This window comes from Phymastichus coffea, unplaced genomic scaffold (assembly GCF_024137745.1).
Source record: "Phymastichus coffea isolate CEN01 unplaced genomic scaffold, Cenicafe_Pcof_1.1 PCOF00012, whole genome shotgun sequence".
In the NCBI taxonomy this organism is placed as follows: domain Eukaryota; kingdom Metazoa; phylum Arthropoda; class Insecta; order Hymenoptera; family Eulophidae; genus Phymastichus; species Phymastichus coffea.
Window position 1 is genome coordinate 70,338 of NW_026706823.1, and position 22,323 is coordinate 92,660.

General features: G+C 38.7%; 1 protein-coding gene across 1 annotated transcript; it reads right to left on the reverse strand.

Moving 5' to 3' along the window:
• Positions 1 to 8,989: 8,989 nt before the first annotated feature.
• LOC131672811 (uncharacterized) lies at positions 8,990 to 9,694 on the reverse strand. The gene has a single exon (XM_058950292.1). The coding sequence runs from the start codon at positions 9,692 to 9,694 to the stop codon at positions 8,990 to 8,992; it is 705 nt and encodes a 234-aa protein (XP_058806275.1).
• Between the last annotated feature and the right edge of the window lie 12,629 nt (positions 9,695 to 22,323).

The following is a 22,323-nucleotide window of genomic DNA, read 5'->3' on the forward strand; positions in this document are numbered from 1 at the left end:
GATACCGCATCCTCCCTACTCTCCAGACCTAGCCCCGAGTGACTATTATCTGTTTCCTAACCTCAAAAAATGGCTTGGCGGTAAGAGATTTGCGGACAATAAAGAAATAATCGAAGCTGTAAATGGGTATTTTGAGGAGCTTGACGAATCAGTCTATAGAGATGGCATTACTAGACTAGAACACCGCTATGAGAAATGTATCAACCTTGGAGGAGATTATATTGAGAAATAAAAAAAAAAATTCTTAAAAACGTTGTTTTTCTTGGTCAGGCCGGAAACTTATCAATCCACCATGTGAAGTGGCGCCGTTTAATATACTAATTGATATATGTAGATTCATGAGTTAAGCAGATTGCAGTAACACAGTAAAAATAAGAGAAGAGCTCATAGATAGGACAGTCACACGTTGCTCTAATTTGTTTATCCCATCCAAATAATAAAATTTGTCTAAGTCTGTAAAATAGGCATTGGTTCGCGTAATCATCTCATCGTTTGAATAAAATTTTTGACCCGCCAGCTATTTTTTCATGTTAGGAAAAATATAATAGTCCAACGGAGCTAATTCTGGAAAATACGGGGGATGTGAAACGAATCGGAACCCTATTTCCATCAGTTTTCCGGCCATAATTGCTAAGGTGTGAGCTGATGCGTTGCCGTGGTGGAAAAGGACTTTTTTGTAGCCTAATCGTGGACGTTTTCTTGCAACTTTGTTTTCAAACGATTCAATAACGATGAATAATATTCATTTGAAATGGTTTTACCCTTTCCTAGATAGTGGATGAAGATTATTACTTGCGAATCCCAAAAGACAGTCGCCATAACCTTACCAGTCAAAGAAATGGTCTTTACTTTTTTTGGTGAAGATTCCTCGAGATGCCTACAGCAGTAGTATATCTTGTAGTGATGTACCGACAATTATTTACCGCACTACTTTTGGTCTTATAGTGAAATAAATGATTACACAGATCAGCAAAATAAAGAGTTGCGATTGTTGTTGGCCGACGGAAGGTCATTACCGAAAGTAATTTTTTGCGTAGAATTCGAATCTAGAGTCAGAATTTGTCCATGACGTCAGGTTTTTTAGATATCCTAACCGAGAAGGGCAAAAAAGGCAGTTTTTTGGTATATTTGAGATCCCATAACAATGCGGAAAATTTTTTTTAGGAAAACGAGGCAAACCATCTGAAAATTATACCCTTACCCTTTAAATTCCATTTTTAAGATTTAAGACTTCTTTTTTTTTTCATCGAGATATCGTTGATTCAAATCAAGTATTTTAGCAGTCCCGATACTGCTATTTTCTCGGATACGCACATATGGCATATGCAAGGCTATAACCTCACACTTTTATACCCTAACTTCGATAACCCTCGAGCCCTGTAACCTATGACGCTATAACCCTAGATTCTTAAATCCCTATTTCCTTAAAATTTGAGCCCTGTAACCTACAATGCTATAACCCCAAACCATTATACCCTAATTGCTCTAACCCTCGATCCCTGTAAACTGCGACGCTTATTGGGTTAGTATTATAATCTCGTACATGCGATAAAATTATCTGGTAAGTCGCTTTCATTTTTGTGACGTCATTCACGGAGAATTTTTTAAACAGTTTCCAAACACCTTTATCACAGCTACCTTTTCAGGGAGGATTTATCGACGAGCAGTTTTCATTAGTCGTTTTCACGACTCTATTCTTGGTGAGTCTTCTTCGGATTTTCAAATCAGCCATTTTCACAGCTACCTTTTCAGGTAGGAATTATCGACGAGCAGTTTTCATCAGTCGTTATCACGACTCTGCTTTTGGTGAGTTCTTCTTTGGAGTCTTTATCAGACTTTCTCCTAGCTACCTTAAATTACTTATAGTATATTCTACCAACCGTTTTTACATTTTCATTTTCTTTATAATGGACGTTTGTAAGTGTTCAAATGACCTAGACAATTTTTGTTACATCTGCGGTCGTTTCATGTTTTCGAAGCAAAGAATTGATATCAATGAATGTGTCAAACAGTTTCACAAGCAATATTTCAATATATCAATTTCAAGTCAAGATAAATCTTGGGTTCCACACAAAGCTTGTACATCCTGTGTTGAAACTTTAAGACGCTTGAATAATGCCACAGACACAGTTACACCCATGTCTTTCAAAACAACAATGTTATGGCGGAAGTCTTTTAGTTATGATGACTGCTATTTTTGTTTAACTAAAATTACTGGCTTCAATTCTAAAAATTCTCATAAAATAGTATATTCAAATGTATCAAGTGTCACGAAACCTATGATGATGAGACCTAGTGATATCCCTCCTAACCCTCAAAGTTAGAAAAAAATGCTGATACCAATATGGGTGGTGAGAAAAGAGTTCTCGAAGAGTCTGCAAATAGTGATTCTTATGATTGTTACGATTCTAAATCTCTACCGATTCTTTTTGATCAAGCTGACATTTAGACTTAGTCCGAGACTTAGGCTTACCCAAAGACAAATCTTATCTACTGGGTTCACGGCTGAAAGAGAGAAATCTTCATGCCCCTGAAACTTCATTTTCTTGGTACATACATCGAGAAAAGTCATTTACTCCGATCTTTTCCTCTGGTGAGAACTATGTTTATTGCAATAATGTTCATGGTTTAATGCAAAAATGTGAACTGACGTATGATCCTGCTGATTGGAGGTTGTTTATCAACTCTCCTCTAAAAAGAATTTGAAAGGAGTTTTGTTACATTACTCTAATAAATATGCTTTTTTGCCTATGGCTCATTCCACTCACTTGAAAGAGTTATATGAAAATGTAGATATTAGTTTCCAAGCTATTTAATATGAAAATCACAAACGGTATGTATGTGGAGATTTGCCAATCGCTGGTATGCTTCTTTAACAATAGTGGTTTACAAAAGCATCCATGTTTCATATGTTTATGGGATAGCAGAAAATGGAAGCAACACTATGTTAAAATGGATTGGCCTACTTGTACTTCCCTCAATAAAGGCGATCCTAATATATTAAAATATCCATTGATTGATGCAAAAAAATACTACTACTGTCACTACATATCAAATTGGGACTGATAAAGCAATTTGTGAAAGCTCTTCATAAAAATAATGCTCGTTTCAAGTACTTCATTGAAAAATATCCTTACCTAAGTGATGCAAAGATAAAAGAAGGTATATTTCTAGGGCCTCAGATTCGTGATTCAATGAAAACAACTAATTTCGAAAACATGATAAGTGTAAAGGAAAAAGAAGCCTGGATAAGTTTTAAAAAAGTTTTGAATGGATTTTTGGGTAACAAAAAAGCTCTTAATTATCAAGAGCTAATAAGTGGAATGTTAACAAGCTTCAAAAATTTAGGTTGTGATATGAGCATAAAGGTCCACTATTTGCATTCTTATTTGAATTGGTTTCCTGAAAATTTAGGTGATGTTAGCGAAGAGCAGAGTGAGTGTTTTTATCAAGACATAGCAGAAATGGAAAGGCGTTATCAATAAAAATGGTCTACAGCTATGCTAACTGACTATTTGTGGTCACTTCAACGCGATGAACCACATAAACAATATAAAAGACGATCTGGTACAAGATCTCTCGAACAAAAGCAAAAGAAATTTCACAAAAGTCAAGAAAATTAGATATGCTTAACAACTGTCGTACACTTAAAAATTTAGTGTTCCAGGATAAAAAATATTGTTTCAAGGGTAATATATGTGGTTACTTTCTGCGTATTTAGCATCTGAACCCAATCTTCCTTACTTCTAACCATCATTGCCGTGACATTATTGACCGTAATGTCTATGCCTATAAATTTTTCTAGATGCTGTGTCTATTCTCATTCTAAATATGGGTTTCTCAAAGAAGGTACGCTCTAGTCTGTACCTTCCGCGACCACAGAGTACACAGTATGGAGATCCAATGGCTCTCTGCTATCTATCTGCCTAGCATTAACCGTCTCATCACTTTTCCCCTTGCTAACCAAACCCTATTTTCGTTCCTGCATCTCTTGTATATCCTTTTACGCTAGCAAGTTAGAAAATCTATGGGAGTTACGGCTGCGACCACCAGTAAAGCATTTTTAAAAGCCGTACAGTATGCATTTGCTTCCCTCAAGCCGCCTCATTATTGAAGCTCCGTCAGACTATCTCAGTACTTACCCTCTTGACCGCAGAGGAAAAAGGAACGTAGAGTTTAAGTTATAGCGTGTCGTAGCTTACAGGATTCAAGGGTTGAAAATATTATGACACAAAAGTCTGGGGTTATAGCGTCACAGGTTACAGTGTTCAAAAAAATAGGAATTTAAGGGTCTGGGGCTATTGCGTCGTAGCTTACAGTGCTCGGAAGTTATGGAAATTAGGGTATAAAGGCGTGAGGTTATAGTCTTATATGTGTCATATGTGCGCATCCGGAAAATTGGCTGTTTCGGGACTACTGAAATACTTGATTCCGATCAACGATATCTCGATGAAAAAAAAGATATCTCAAATCTTAAATAAGGAATTTGAAGGATAAGGGTATACCTTGCAAATGATTTGCCCCGTTTTCAGAAAAATTATTTTTCCGCGTTGTTATGGGACCTCAAATATACCAAAAAACTGCCTTTTTTACCCTTTTAGGTTAGGATATCTAAAAAACCTAAAATGATGGACAAATTCTGACTCTAGATTCGAATTCTAAGCAAAAAATTACTTTGGAAATGATCTTCCGTTGGCCAACAACAAAACCATGCAGATCTGTGTTATAGTTAATATGATTACTAGGGTAAATCGAACTAAGTCGTTCGAAAAATTTAATATAAAGTAGAAACACAGACCTACATATGAGATTCCAAATTATGGGAACCAGGCACTGCTGAATTTTAATTTAATCACAAATTAAATACCATAGGAGTGCCATTCCGAAAGAAAATGAACTACCGTATTTTCCGGTGTATAAGACGCACCTTTTTACCGTCAAACCTGACTCCAAAACCAGCCTGCGTCTTATACACCGAATGTAAGACACCCCAAATCCACTAACCTAACTAAAACGTGCGCCTGAATAGTAGCAATTAGACAACCCTCACTAACTATGAATATCTTTCAAAACTAGCCAATGACAGAGTGATTACTTATTTAATAGGTAAGTTCTTTATTATTTCAATAATATATAGTAAACGTACTTTATGTCTGAGGATGATAAAAAATACCTATTACCTATATGCCACTTGGGATCAAAAAACGTCGCATAATATACTAGATAATTAATACGAGATTTTTTATAAAAACGGTATTTTTGTTGCATCGTTTATTTCAATATAATTTTGAAAGTGTTTTTTGAAGTAAGAGACTGACTTGAATTCCAATATGAGCGAAACTAACAAACGAAAATCGTACACAGCGGGCTACAAATTGAATGTGATCAAATTTGCTGAAGAACATGGCAATAGAACTGCCGAATATCATTTCGGCCCACCACCGAAGGTAAAAAACTAAGGAAAAAAGGCTTTGGCGTTCGCAGAAGAGTAATTTGATTAAAATGCATAAATCAAAGCATGCGCAATGTGGTAAAAAAGCAAGTGGCTTATATTAGAGGATGAAGTTAAACAATGGATTGAAGATAATCGTTCCAAAGGCTTAGCTGTTTCAACGAAAATGATACGCATACATACACAAAAAGTAGCTTTAAACAGTCAAATAAATGATTTTAAAGGAAGTCCTTCATGATGTCACCGTTACATGAAACGCAATGGTTTAGCTATACGAGTGAAAACAAAAATTTGTCAAAAAATGCCAAAATAGTACGAAGACAAAATTCTCTCTTTTCACCGGAATATAATTCACCGTAGACAAGCAATGAGTTTTGAAATCGGACAGAAAGCAAATATGGATGAAACACCTATGAACTTCGATGTTCCGTCAACTAAAAGTGTTTCGAAAAAAGGACAAAAAACGATTACGATAAAGACCAGTGGTCATGAACAATTCCACTACACCGTGGTTCTTGCTTGCTGTGCTGATGATGTAAAGCTACTTCCAATGATCATTTTTAAACGTAAAACTATGCCTAAGGATAAAATACCGATAGGTGTAATAGTGCATCTATACCTAAAAGGATGGATGGATGAAGGTGGTAAGAAAATTTGGATACATAAAGTCTGGTGTAGAAGACAAGGTGGCTTCTTGAAGAAAAAAGCACTTCTGGTTCTTGATCAATTTCGGTCTCATTTGTTAGATTCTGTAAGATAAAAATTTCATCAAAAAAACAACAAAAATAAATAAAACACAACAAAATCAAAAATAAATACAAAAAAACAACAAAAAATACTTAAAAAATGCAAAAAAAACTTAAAAAAACAACAAAAATCAAAAAAAAAAATAAAAAAAACAATAAAAAACAAAAAAAATAGAAAATGTCTCTTTTGATTGTCGACCTCCCCGTGGTAAGAGATATGCAACGGCAATGTATCTAATCATCGTCGGCTAACAGATATCAATATTTTTTTATCATCCCGTAATTAACTTTAATTCACAAAAAAGACGTGCTTTATTACAATTAAACGAATTTTTTTCCTCAAAACTAAATTTTTATCAAAATTTTCATTTTTTCTCAAAATGTGCCTTCAAATTTTGGGGTGCGTCTTATACACCGGTGCGTCGTATACACCGGAAAATACGGTAACTAAATCTACAGTTGATAATTTTGACAAGGACAATTCGAATTAATATTGGTTGTCCAAAATAAAAACTTCAGCTAACCTTAACTTCATATTCTTGGTCGTGGATTATACCCCTTACCTCAGCCGGCAAACTTAATTCATAGTAAAAACAAAAAATACAAGTCAAAATATGTCTAACTGCACAATTCAAAATTGCTATTAATCTAAACTGCATCGTCCTAGTTTTTCTAGAAAAAATTTATAAATTCACGGATTTTTCGAACGGCAAAACCTTCGTAAATATTCGATATCTGTATAATTTAATTGGACAAAAAAACTGCACCTTTACTTTTGTGAAATTATTAACATAATATTAGATAATTAATAAAAACCATTCCTCTATTAGTCATGTAGTAGTACTGGCTAGAACGCATGCGCGAACGCAGAAATGGGAAATCTCTGCTGTTTTCAATTTCCGAAAATCAACAATGTGTTGTATCTATATATAGGACATTGTCAAACGGTAATATATTGGTAATTACTGAAACTGGATCCTTCTAGTTATTAAGAAATAAATTAAAACCGTTTAACTCGTTTAACGAGATTTTGCAAGAGCAATAACTTCGTGCATATTCGATATTTTTACGATGTAAAGATACCAAAAAACTGCACTTTGTTTGATCTTAATTGCACTCTCTTTACTCCTGCAGAATTATTTATATAAATACTAAATAATTATTAAATTCTTCCATTAGCTATGTAGTAGTTAATGAGTTTGAGTTTGAGTTTACTAGATGGCGGAGAGTATCTTAGCTGAGACTCCGGTATGCCAAAACGCATGTTTTGACATAGTAAGTAATGGTTAGAGCGCATGCGCGAACTACTACACAGGCGGGAAACTAGGCCGTTTTCAAATTCCGATTAAACAACAATGTATTAACGACTTCATCTATATATAGGACCTTGTTAAACGGTAATACGATGATAATTATTCAAACTGCTCCTTTCTAGTTATTAAGAAAAAGAAAAACGAATGCTTTGTTCCATTTCTAAATGTAGGTTTGTTTGCTAAGATAAATAACTAGGCATATGTAAGAAAGTAATGGCAATCAAGCTATAATCTAAATTACAATTAAACAGTAATTATAGGTACAGTGAACACAAGCAATCTATAGTGTTATCGCACACGTACACACAGCTATGTTAATTGAAAAATGAGAAAATTTGCAAAGCAGTGGAATTACAAAATTTTGTTAGTGGAATTATCCATTTACACTCTACGAAAACTGTAGGCCAACTTCAACTGTTCCTCCTCCCTCTACTCTGTCTTAACCGCGAACATTCATAATCAAGCAGTATCCATTTTATTTAAATTTGGTATGAAATGCTCTATCTCATTCATCCCTCTATTCTGTCGCCCTGACTCTATCATTTCGTCTAGGCACAGTAAATGTCAAGCACCTTCCAAACTAGCCGGAATTATCACCGTCGTGGATGGGAAAGAGATTCGCAGACGAATCAGTAGATTACATTCGCTTATCAGGCGAAATCGCACTAACGCGAGAATGACGGTTGGTATTACACTAAGATATACGTAGGAGCTCCGCAGGCGACAATGATTCGTCGACGAATGAATTTTCCCGCCTATGCGTAGAAAGAAATGAACGAAATCACCCTTAGTTGGCGTTCGCGTTTGGCAAAGTTCTGCCACTCAATTCTTAGTCGCACCTCCGACACACACCCATACATACTTTTTCGCCTTTGAGCGCGTGTAAGCGCAATATAATTTTTAGCCTCGTTTTTATGTTTGCGACGCAACATGCTTCCGGGCTGCGAAAATGATGGTTAACAACTAAAATAATTCGCAGAGTTAAATGAACTACAGTAAACAATAAATTAGATGAATCAATAAACAAACATAGTTCTAATTAGAATCAATAATGGCGTAATATCTCATTAATCTACATAACAAGAATCTTTGACTAGCCTAACTAACAGGTGAACGCAGTTTCCGTTGAAGTGATTGATTAGTTGATTCAATTAAATCCTAATAAATTTATACTTAAGTCGGATTCTTGTATACCCTCTCTTGACCCAATATAACGGAGCTGGGTCTCACGTCACAGCAATCACCCTCTCGGCGTAATTGCTGAGCTTCTGGCTATAAGACTTCCGATCTCACCTTTCTCGGACCAGGCTCCACAATTGCTCTCTTAGAATACGACGCGGTTCGACTCTTTTAGGGCGATCCGCGGCGCGCACATCTGAAGTATTTCAATTGCGATGAAAAGAGAAAGTAAACGAAGAATTCCGACAGATTAGTGAACTACAGTGCGTTAGATACATCTTAACTAACTGTGATTACAATTAATCTGTAAGCAACGGACATAAACGCGTGATGTTTCGCTTATAAACACCGATAGCTGTCCTAACAGATGCAACTCTAGCTACACCGTCGTTTCCAGGAAACACTTCGGTGACAATCCCGAGTGGCCATCTAGCGCTAACTGGATTGTCCTCCATCAAAATGACCACAGTGCCAGCTTTGATGTTGCTTGACGATTTAATCCATTTCTGACGAGTTTGCAACTCGTTCAGGTATTCCTTGTGCCATTTATTCCAAAAGTCCTGGCGCATTTTAGTGATGAATTTATAGATGGCTAACCGATTGCTTGAAACTGAAACAAGATTGGTTTCTGGTAAGAAAGTGATTAGTCTTCCTACAAGAAGATGAGCCGGAGTTATTACTAAAGGATCATTGGTATCGGCTGAAAGAGAGCACAATGATTGCGAATTTAGAATTCCTTCTATTTCTATTAACAATGTGTTGATCTGCTTGTATGTGAGCGTTAGATCCTTTAAGACACGTTTGAGATGGTCTCTAAAGCTTTTTACAGCTGCTTCCAATCCTCCAAAATGTGGAAACAAAGACAGATTAAAATGCCAAATAATTCTTTTTGATAGCGCGAAACTGGCAATACTATCCTTAAACTCGGGAGTGTCGTGAAGCTTGTAAATTTCGCCGAGCTCTTTGTTAGCACCGAAAAAATTTGTCCCGTTATCTGAATACATATGCTATGGAATTTAAGGGAGTATGGTACCTAAGAGATCAAAAACTGAGAATCGTTTGAAACTTTGAGGAAATGTTTATTTAAGTGCACTGAATGCACTATTCAAATTTCGCGACCCTCAGGAACTTCAAACGGGAGTAATTAATTATTGAAGTTAACACGGGCTCTTATGGAAAAAAGCACTTTTCTGCGTTTATAAACATATCAGAAAATGAGAAAATTCTGAAAAAATTCTGGAACATGTGAAAAAAATTTTTGAATCGATTGGTACATTCAAAATCATCTTCAGGAAGCTCTAACCAGAGCAATTGAACAATTTCAATCGTAAATTGGTGATTAGCGCCAGCGCTATAACAATACGACAACGTCGCATGTCTCTTGCATGCTCTTAGATACGCACGAATTTTCAAACGACGTGCGCGCTTGTACTTTACATTTCTGTGGTAGTTTTGATATAAAAAATCGCGTTGTTTGCATCTGAGGTCGTAAACTTTTTTGGTCACTCTCTTCTTTCTCCAAAACCATTTTTCAACTTTTTTCTCGTTGTTATTGTCACTCATATCCGACCGTGATCGAGCTATAATTTAGGTTCGAGCGTACACTGTAAACAACACGCGGTAATAGCGGAGAGCGGAGCATGTATACAACGTTGCCAAACTTATGATTGCTCCACGCGAGCCAAACGAAAGTCGATCAGTTCTCTCAACTAGCTACGTACGTATTACTCCCCTCAGTTGTTTATTTAAGTATGAGCGTTTAGCGTTGGTTATCAGTTGCCGATCGAGAGAGAGAGAGAGAGAGAGAGAGAGAGATTGTGAGGGAGGAGATTAAACCATTCGCAGGTGCGAACTTTGGCCTGGAAGGGGGTGTGATGAGAGCAAGCGTTGCACTTGTTCTCGTAGGTATTTTCCCCAATTCCCCCTTTCTCTCGGCAAGGCATGGTGACCAGGGTTAGGCGCATTCTTAAATGTATGGTCTTTGTTTCAGCCGACGGAGATTGCCGAGCGAGGCCGAGCCGGCCCAAAGTCGTCAAATGGACGAGAAAGTATGGAAATGTTAGAAAGAGAGAGAGAGAGAGAGTTAGGGGCGTGCGTACCCCACGTAGAACAGACGCGCGTCGCGAACCAATTAGTCGTTTGCCGCCTAATAAGTAGGTCAAGTGGGGAGAGAAAGGACGAGGAAGAAACTGTCGATCGCGGAAGCGAACGAGCGACACAGACGGGAGTTAGTCGATCAGCAAACCAGACGGTTTAGTCGATCAGCGGTACAGAGTTGAAGTGCAGTTGAGAACAAAATGGTCAGCCGAAGGCACTCGCCGCCAAGGAGCCGAGAAGAACCGAGAGGAAAAGAGGACGAGTGCCTTATTCCAGCATCTGCTTAGGACGCTACCCGGAGGAGCCGGCAGGAGTTGCCCAGCGACGGCCAACAACATCCTCCGCAGGGCGCAGCCAGGCCCCCGTTCCTGCATTGAAGGTCAAGGCTCGTAATCTAATTTCTCTCTCTCTCTCTCTCTCTCTCTCTCTTTAGCGGTATGGCACAGCGGGTAGTTGTAAGGATCAGGTAGATAGCAAGGCGTACACGCGCCGGCTACCTGCCTTGATTACGGTCGGCGTCATTGAATTGTTCAGGTAGAGTACCGTCAAGGTGATCCCTTGCCAGGCGGCTTTCTCTTTTAGTTTAAGTAGCCTAAGTCGGTTCGTCGTCATGGCGGTTATCTGCCAAGCGACGCGTGCTGTACTCGTATATCAGCTATATTAGTAAGCGCGATAAGTTAGTTAATTTGTTCTTTGTTCTCGTATTGTAATAGGTGTTAAGAACACTATTGTGTTCGTTAGTGTTAAGACGTGTTTGCAACACCGTTGTATTCATTAGGTTAAGATTCGTAAAGCTGGTTATAAGTATAATTATGCAGTTTGTTCATGTACGGCATTTTGAAGTTTAATTGTAATTTCAATTTGATTTTCATTAGATTATATTTGATTTGAATGCGAATTTTGTTGTGTGTATAATTTCTTAATTGCTTTCATTTTTTTACCTTCGCCCTCCCCCCGTCCCGCCTTGATTGCTATGAGCGAGTGTACCTCACTTGCCCACCTTAAAAATTGATAACGAACGAGCTTTCGTTACAACTTCTTCAGAGAAAATTAAAAAGCAGTTTTACTACATAATGGAAATTAAGTATGCTGAATTTTTTGTTGCCCACTCCACTGTATTTTAAGAATTAGACGACAACTTTCCGTTTGCTCTACATAAAATAAAATATACTCGTACTGTTCATAACTGGCTTATTTATGGTGACTTAAAAAGATAAATCTAATGGTGGGCTTGCAGTCTATCAATACGCAAGATCTCTGTTTTCTCTCTTTAGAACAGTCGTGCAAGGGAAAAGCAGGGGAAAATAGAAAGATGGCGATAAAAATCAGAGTGAAAAGTTGATTTATATAACGTCGTTTATGATGGTCTTGTTGATAGGAAGCAAGGATCGCTACATTCTATATCAACTAGTAAATAATAATGTATTTCATGCGAGATTAAAACATGTAGATCTACATTATCATTTTACAAAAGATGCTGTAAATGATAACGTTTTCTAACTACATTATCTATCAACAGAAAAAATGATAGCCGATGCAATAACAAAACTTCTTAATAGATTAAAACATCATTATCGATATATAATATAGGTGTAAGAAAATTTTCATTTTATGACTAAATCAAACATAAAATTTGTTATTTAATTTTAGAAATTATGTATTGTGAGCGAGTATTAAAGCTCTATCTAGTCTACAATGCATGATTTCACGAGTATCTATATAACATTAAGTATAATAATATATCTTTATGCAAAGTCTGAAATTGATGCAGAACATTGTTAACCAGTCGTTAAAAAAAAAATTCATCTATTTTCATGCTTTTGCTTAATATATTTTTTGTTTACAGTCCAATCGAGAACTGGTCTGATAGTTATTTGTTCGTCTCAGCAAGACCTACAAAAGTATACGAGGTGTGCTCAAAAAATAGCCGGAATTTTTAAATTTCGCGGGTCTGGAGAGTCCGATTGTCAAAATTTTTTTTTATTATGTTGGTACACATGCCCCTGAAGTACGATAAAATTTTCAGCAATATTCATTGCTTACTTTTTAAGTGGCAGCCGCTAACGTTAGACGTGTTTTTCGAGCTCGGCGATTTTCGTTTGTGAAAAAAAATGGATCAAAGAATTTGTATTAAATTTTGCGTAAAAAATGAAATAAAGTGTAGTAAAGTTTGTCAAATGTTAACAAAGGCATATAGTGAGTCTGCTATGAGTAAAGCAAGGATTTATGAGTGGTATAAGCATTTCCAAGATGGCCACGAAAACGTTGAAGATGACGAACGACCCGGTCGACCCAGCTCGTCAACAATCGATGAAAATGTGAAAAAAGTGGAAAAAATGGTTCTGAATGATCGCCGAATCACAATTAGAGAAGTTGCTGATGAAGTTGGCATATCAATTGGCTCATGTCATAACATTTTTTCAAATGTTTTGGGCATGAAACGGGTGGCAGCAAAATTTATTCCAAAACTGCTGAACTTTGACCAAAAAAAACAATCGCATGAACATCGCTCAAGAGCTGTTAAACGACGTCAACGACGATCCAAGTTTGCTTGAAAGGGTCATAACTGGTGATGAAACATGGGTGTACGGTTATGATGTCGAAACCAAAGCACAATCGTCCACCTGGAAGCATTCAACGTCACCAAGAGCGAAAAAAGCACGTCAAGTTCGATCAAATGTGAAGGTTTTGCTTACAGTTTTCTTTGACTGCAGGGGCGTGGTACATCATGAGTTCTTATCACAAGCTCGTACGGTTAATAAGGAGTATTACCTTGAAGTTATGCGACGTTTGCGTGAAGCAATCCGAAAAAAACGCCCCGATCTTTTGCATCACTATAATAACGGGTGCGTAAGGTCAATCGTGAGCGCGTGTGTGTTTTGGACGGTCCTTTAAGGGTCGTGCATATCGATTTGGGCGGGTCCTGAGAGGTGTTTTTTCGCGAGGTCTCGGGGCTAATCATATGCTAATATGTGAGCTAACGGCATCACCTGATCGGGCGTCCGCGTCCTCTTGTCGAAAGAGGATTTCGCGTCAGCCCTATAGGTTGAGCTTTTTACATGATGACGCATCATCACAATATAAAAAATAATGTATTGATTACTATAATAATAATGTATTGATTTGCAGGATGATTAAAAGCAATATTACAATATATTTTTCTGAAACTAACGATAAAAATATTCTTTGCACATTTTTGTATTATTCTGCTATTTTATAGAATATATTATTATAGAAATTTTAATATTTATATTAATGTAGAAAATAATTGATTGCTTAACATGTGCATCGATAATCACAAATAAGTTTGGTATTAGTATATGATATAGCTATATTAATTCTTTCTAAATAATTTTTTGAATAATTTAATGTTGTAACAGGCCGTCGCCTAGCCGCGAACCTCGGGTAATAACAATCCTAAATACAGCCAGACGATGCCCTATTAACTATGTGCTCCTAGCACACTTGCTCACCTTGTCCCGGTGTGCGCCTGCGTCGAGTTCTCTTACCGATCCAACCTGGGTCCACGATCTCTCCGCCAGGGGCGCTGCTACGCCTGCTTTACAGCGCTCAGTCGGCCACTGCTGACTACTCGGTTGGCGGGCAGCTTCTCTCGTTGCTTTCGTGATTCGTGCTAAATTACCGGCGCGTTCGAATCAAACGTAAACAATAACACCGATTTCGAACAAAGGGAAGACAAAATAACGAGATCGTTTCGTGTTAATCTCTGATCACTTTATTCCCTCGAATCTAATATAAGGGAGGGATTTGCCGAGAGACTCACGCACGCTATTTCGATACACCAATTCGAACGGGGAGAGAGAGAGTAAATCTCGCGGACGTCGCGGACTATTCGCACGCTCGCTATCAAGAAAATCACCGCGCACGCTGCGCGGGGTCGCACGCTAAATTCAATGCGACAAAAGGGATGTGCACATACCGCTACGTTGACGGGGATACGGTGGCCAACCGTATCCGATGCACCAGCTGCGGATTAACTGCCTCTGCGGTTGCTGCTCTGCTGTTGTTGTTCTGCTGTTGTTTTTGCGTGGCTGCAGGAGACTATGAGGTTGAGCTCGCTGGAGTCGAGGTCGCGCACGTTCAACAATGCGCGCACTCGGCACTCCGCACACAATTGTCACTACGGGGACGGTGCCACACACGTCGTGCAGTGCGTGTCCTCGTATTGCCGTGCCGATCGTTGTTGTCGGTCACCGATGCACACGTTACGCGGTGTACCCTCATACTTCACGCCTCGCTAACAACGTGCACTCCTCCCTGGATCTCACTCGTAAAAAACTCAGACTCTCTGCTGCCTCTAACTCGGATGCGATGTCGCTAGACTGAAGGACATAGCCATTTTGGCTAGCTAACTCTCCCGTCCCGGTCATTTTCCCTAACGCGCCCTCTCTCTCTCTCAAACCGATCGCGGCTGTTACGCTCAGCCGCTGAGTAACCCACGTGAGTCTAAACGATTTTCGGTAATCGTTGCAATGTGTTATTTTATTTTTTAGTTATATATAATATATACGGTGATTTTCAAACATTGGATGAAACTTATATCACTGGATTCGTCTTGAAAAATTATTCAACATGAAATTATTTAAAAAATTTTCTGCTAATTAGATAATAAGATAATCATAAAAGAGCAGCCAATCAGGGAGCTGCTTTAGACAGTAGAACGCGGCTTGATGAGCGTGCAGCGGCGAGAGCGCTGACATGCACGCACCGCAATCGACCAAAAACGGTGCTCAACTATATTTATGCGCGTTGTGAATTTCGCTTACTAACTGTAATTTTCAGCGATTCAACAATAACTTGAATTCACAGGAATTATTTTATTCGACATCAATCGACGAATTATGACAATGAATTCTTTATATTACTAAGTAACACGAAAATACAAGAGTTTTTAAAAAATTATGCTACGTAGCGAAAAACAAACTATGTTATTAATAGACAATTTGGAAAGAGGCATTTAGCTTTCTTCGTGCTACGCTATGTCATATATGTAATAGGCCTTTTGTCGAGAATGAAAAAAAAAGACAGAAAAGTTCGCGATCATTGTCACTTTACGGGAAAGTATTGTGGAGCTGCTCACAGCACGTGTAACATTGCTTATCAAGAATCGCGAACTATACCCGTTTTTTTCACAATCTCAGCGGATACGATGCGTATCTATTTATCCAGGAAATCGCAAACGAATTTCCCGGTCGAGTGAGCTTCATTTCTAAAACCAAGGAAAAATATATATCTTTTACGAAGTACGTGGAAGGTACCGATATAAAGCTGCGTTTCGTCGATTTGTTTCGATTTATGGCGTCTTCTCTCAACAAACTATCGTCGTACTTGGAAAAACACGATATTCTAGAGCGACATTTTCAGCAAGATGACGGATACACACTGCCGCAGATTGCCCTACTCAAGAGAAAAAGTGTATTTCCGTATGACTATGTGTCGTCGTTTACAAAACTCGAGGAGACGACGACGCTTCCACGAAAGCAAGATTTTTACAGCAGTCTGTATGATTCGGATATCAGCGACGAGGAGTACAGTCACGCGGAGAACGTCTGGAGAACGTTCGACATCGCCGATCTCGGCAACTATTCGGATTTGTATCTCAAGACGGACGTTCTCTCGTTGGCCGAAGTTTTTGAAAATTTCAGAGCCAAGTGTCGAACGACGTATCGTTTGGATCCGGCCCACTACTATACAACGCCCGGATTGAGTTGGGACGCCATGTTCAAGTATACGGGTGTAAGGTTGGAGCTCTTGACGGATATCGACATGCTCATGTTTGTCGAGCGCGGCATTCGCGGTGGAGTTAGCCAGTGTTGTAATAGGTACGCTGCCGCGAACAATCCATACATGGACGACGACGACGACGATGACGACGACAACTACGATCCACAGAAAGATGACAAATATTTGATGTATTTTGACGTCAATAACCTTTACGGTTGGAGTATGACCGAGCCACTCGGTGATTTCGAATGGTGCGACAGTGACGCCGCCGCCAACTTTTCCTTCGATATTCCCGATGACTCAGCCTTCGGTTACATACTCGAGGTGGATTTGAAGTATCCAGAAGAAATTCACGATGCGCAAAAAGATATGCCATTTTGTCCGGAGTTCAAAGCCGCTCCGGGATCCAAACAGAAAAAGCTCATGACGACTCTCCATAATAAGGAGCGTTACGTAATCCACTACAGAGCTCTAAAACAAGCAATAGGGCATGGCTTACACCTCGCGAAGATACATCGGGTTTTAAAGTTTAAACAGAGTCCATGGCTCAAGACGTACATCGATTTGAATAGCAAGTTGCGTAAGCGAGCGGCAAACGAATTCGAAAAAATGCTGTACAAACTGTTCAACAATGCGGTGTATGGCAAGACCATGAAAAACGAGAAACGCATCGACGTGAAGTTGGTGAACAAGTGGGAGGGGCGATACGGTGCCGAGGCTCTGATAGCTCGACCAAATTTCCACAGTAGCGACATTTTCGACAACGAACTGGTGGCGATTCAACTGTTGCGTACGGAAATCACCGTAAGAAAACCCATTTACATAGGTTTCGCTGTTCTCGACTTGTCCAAGACGCTCGTGTATCGATTCCACTACGACTACATGCGCGGTGCCGCCGTTGGCGAGGAGCGTTGCAAGCTTCTGTATACCGACACGAACAGTCTCGTGTACGAGATCACCATACGTCGGATTTTCCACAGCCGAATCGCTTCGTGATTCCCAGAGCCAATAAGAGGGTGGTCGGCAAGATGAAGGACGAGAACGCCGGAATGCTCATGCTCGAGTTCGTGGGACTCAGAAGCAAAATGTACAGCGTGAGAGTTCGGAATAGAGATGCGATAAAGAAGGCAAAGGGGATCAAGAATTCGGTGCTGAATACCACGATTATGTTCGCTGACTACGTCAAATGTTTCCGAGAAAATATGATTTTGAGCCGACAGCAAAAGTCCATCAGATCGCGTCATCATCAGTTGTACAGCGAGAGACAAACAAAGATCGCGCTCAGTGCGCACGATGATAAACGCTTCTTGCTGCCCGGAACCACCGATACGCTTCCTTGGGGCCATTACGGTATTCCATTGGTGGAGAGGGAGGGGCGGATAGAGGCGTTGGGAATGATCACAGTCGAGCCAACGGTCGCTGCCGCCGCCGCCGCTGCCGCCACCACCACCACCACCACCACCATCGAAACGCCAGCCGACGCCGTCGAGCCGCCAACCACCGCCGTCGAGCCGCCAGCCGACGCCGCCGAGCCGCCGGCCGCCGCCGCCGCCGCTGTCGAGCCGCCGTCGCCGAAAAAGAGCGGAGTGAGGGACGGGTTATATCAATCGACACCCGAGGCTTCGCAGCTCATTCTCATCGAGACAAAGTTACCAGCAACGTTGACGACGAGTAGCGAGCAGCAGCAGCAGCAGCAGCAGCAACAGCAGCAGTCTTCGAATTTCATTCTTAGTCAACTTACACCGAGGAAAAGAAAGTTACTGGAAGCTCGGTTTATCGATAAAATTAGAAAAAAATAAAAAAATTACACAAGGTAATTGTGATTTTGTGTGTGTGTTTTGTTTCAAGTCAACTGAGTTTAAATATCATTGTTTTTTTCTACAGATGGATCTCGCGCAGCTGAATAATTTAGCTTGTAATCAATTCAAACCCACTATGAAGATTCGTGAATTAGACACAGAATCCAAGTATATGATCACCAGACTCAAACAAGTTGAAACACGATACGGTGCAAAAATCGTAGCCGAAGTGAACGAGGAGTTTCAGCTGTTTCTACCAAATAAGGTATCGAGTGCACTGATCGTGAATGAAAAGCTGTTCAACGATATGTCGGATTACGCTAATAAACTTAAATTATTTCTCAGCCATAAGGGTAATGGTTGTATAGAATTTACAACTGCATAAATATATGTATATCAATGTACGCATAACAAGAAAAAAGAAGAGAATAAACTTCCTTTATATTTTTTTCAAATCAAAAAATGTGTGTGTGTTTATTTATTAATTCTTCAATCTACATAGTTTTTCTTTTTTTTCTCTACAATACGGTTCTATTTATCCAACTATTGTGCGAATCATCAAATCCTACCCACTTTACAAAAACTCGATTACCACGCCTCTTAATAACCTTTTTCACTAGATAGATGTCGGGATATTTGGTTTTCTGAAGTTCCTGTTCGTAGAAGCCACCTAGGATAGGCTTATTTTGATAATCTTTCAAATGATAAGTAGTTGGATTTGTTGGTGCCACGCGCACAATTGTAAATATTTCCATTGACCGATTTGATGTATATCCCTTTTCAAATATTTGCTTCGTTTTGCTCACTCTGACTTTGTCGCCAACTTTGAACTTTGGCTTTCTTCTTTCTCTTCTTCTTTCCACGTATTATATAAATTTTTTTAATACTTGAGCTTGATTCGCCGCTGTAACTTGGATAGGTTTTATAGCAATGTTTTGTGTTTGCGATTATTGTAAGCAGCTGTGAGCTCTGGTAGTACGTCGAACCATTTGTAGTTCCCACGGAGACTAAACTTTTTCCACATAGCGTTCTTCAACGTGCGATTAAATCGTTCGCATATCGAAGCTTTGAGCGAACTATTGGTAGAATACAGATTGATATTATATTTTTTCACGAGAGCTTGAAAATCTGCATTGTAGAATTCCTTGCCTCTATCCGTATGAAGATTCTTTGGCCGCCTACCTTTCGCTAAAATAGATTTCATGGCCGCTGTCACATCGCGACCGGTTTTCCTTTTCACTGGCACAGTCCACGCGTGCTTGGAAAAATGATCAATTATCGTGAGAAGCCAATTATAGCTGCGATTTTGTCTAGAATAGGCCTGCATATCGACGAGATCGGCTTGCCACGACTCATCGATACCTCGAACGTCGTACTTTCGTCTTGGATAATTACGTCTCGTTGGTTTGTGCAACTCCTCCACCACCGCTTCCATCTAATCGACTGTTTTCTAAATTTTCAACACTTGACTTTATTCGTGGTAATTCCTCTTCGATAATTGCATCCAAATCCTCAAGATCACTCCTCAATCGTGCGATCACTTCTCTCGTAGATTTGATTGCCATCTGAACGATGTTTTCCGCAGTTTCCCAATTTATAGCATCTTTAGCCTTCCACGGAGGAGCAAGATTTTCCAATCTTTTATTCTCTAGATCGTAATGGTACTCGCTCGTGAGCTTGAACCCAATACCGGGCGGACCGCGAAGACCGTGAACTCCTTGCTCTTTATATTTGGCCCATTCTCGCTTACGGCGAATGCCTCCAGACCTATATGTTATCGATTTTCATGAAACTTGGTAGGATGATTGTTTATATGAAGAACAATATTAATTATTTAAAAAGTTATTAACAATTAAAAAATTTTAACGAATTTTTTTTTCTATTCATATCTCGCTAACCGCAAAAGCTATCGACACGAATGTTTTTTTTAAATACGCACAAAACTACATACTTTTAAGATAATAATATAGAAAACCATTTTTTTTATTTTTTCAAATGTTATGAACTTTTGAATATAAAAAGTAAATTTTTTTCGATAACGGTAGTCTTGGATTTCAAAAATTCTTTTTCCATTGTATTCCTTGGCTCTTTTTCCATGAAAAACTGTTTTAACATTTTTGTAATCGGAACTTCCAGCCTCGTAATAAACAATAAACTAGTGACGGCGCCGACGCGCCGTTCGGACGGCCGCAGACGCTCGAGCGGCACACTAACCGATTGTAGCTTTCTTGTTGTATTTGTATTTTTTTTTACTACAATTTGGTCTTTATTACCTCTATTTTATTATACTATTGTTAACCTAATATCAAATAAATTCAGCTTTTGTATTAGTGATACAAATCTATAATAATTAAGGGCCCTAAGACACGCCGGTTGGACAGCTTATTGGCGTCAGGCTTAAGCACCTGGCAATTAGCTGATGCCGCACTAATGACAGTTCTAATTTATGGCCTCATAGATAGTGTAGGTCAGAGTGACAATATTTATTATTAAGAAAATTTGTAGGTGTGAGGTAGGCTGGCCGAAATATAAGTCTCTGAGGTTCGTCCTCCAAATTTAGTTTTCTCGTGAACGTTCACGTAGAAGGTTGTGTCTGCTATTCCAGTGAAGTTTTGTGCTTTCAAAATGGTAAGAACGAGCCCCATAAGCATTAAATATTGCAAAAATATTTTTGATAAACATGAAAAAGCCCGTAGAGGGAATTTCAAAAAATTATCAGATGGGATCTATGCTGCCTTTTCTTCATTTTTGCAAAGTGGTGAATTTTTGTGTGAAAGTTGCCGAGTAGTATGTTATCGGATCATGAAAGAACGAAAAAATCTGATCAATAATAATCAGACTCCACGTTCGATAGAAGATTATGTGAGAAATGAACAGCAAGAAAAGCAGAGCAAAATTGAATCAGAAATTAATAGATCTGTTTCTCCAGTAGGCCAGGAAGGTGAGCCGATGGAGATAGACTCGTGCGATTCGGAATCATTTCAAAATCCATTCATTGATACTGATGGCACTAGAGACGAAGATTTTAGTTTAAGTTTGTGTCAGCAACAAAATGAAGTGCTTGAAACAGTGAATAAATTGTGCAAACAATTGAACATAGATATTATAAGCACAGCCGATAAGAAAAATTCTGAAGTTATACAGAAAAAGCTACATACTGTCACATTAAGTCTCAGTAAGTTATTCCTCAAAGACTCCAAAAATGCCATTACAGATAATCAAAGTGATTTTGAAACAAAATTTACGCAGGATTTAAAATTAAAGTACCATGTAAGCTGAAAATTATTCAGAAAAAATTAACATTTTGTTATTTGCACCTTCTACTTGGAATCTATCTGAAATGCAGAAAAAAATAGGTTGTACAATGTATGCTGCTCGTGAGTCAAAAAAAATTCGTGAAACTGAAACTATATTTTATCAGCCCGTGCAACGCAATAGGTCATCAGCTCTAACAGATGTTTAAATCAAGATGGTAATAGATTTTTTCTTCAATTTTGAAATAAGTAGAGAATGTCCTGGTATGAGGGATACCAAAACTGTAAAACTAGGACAGTCATGAGAAAAGCTCCAAAAACGTTTACTGCTACACAGTATGAAAGAAATTTTTGCTCTTTTTACTGAGGAACACGGTAAGTTCCTTGGGTTTTCTACATTTTGTCGATATCTCCCTCCGCAATGTATTTTAGTAAACGAATCAAAATGTTTTCATAATGTTTGTGTTTGCATCAGTCATCAAAATATTAAATTGCTACTAGAACCTATACTTAAAATATGTAGAAAATTCAGATTGCAAAACCACATTCCTTTCAATTATCGACAAATTTTAGATGAAGCATTATGTTCAGAGACAACGGAAGCATGTCACTATGATGAATGTTTTGACTGTCCTGGTGTAAATAATATACTATGTAAGATCCTCGATGTACTTCAATCACATTCAATAGAGACACTTGAATTTAAGCAATGGGCTACTACTGATAATAGATGTCAAT

Bases quoted from the DNA above. Each gene is read 5' to 3' on its own strand.
- LOC131672811 (XM_058950292.1), bottom strand. From the start codon at position 9,694: ATGTATTCAGATAACGGGACAAATTTTTTCGGTGCTAACAAAGAGCTC.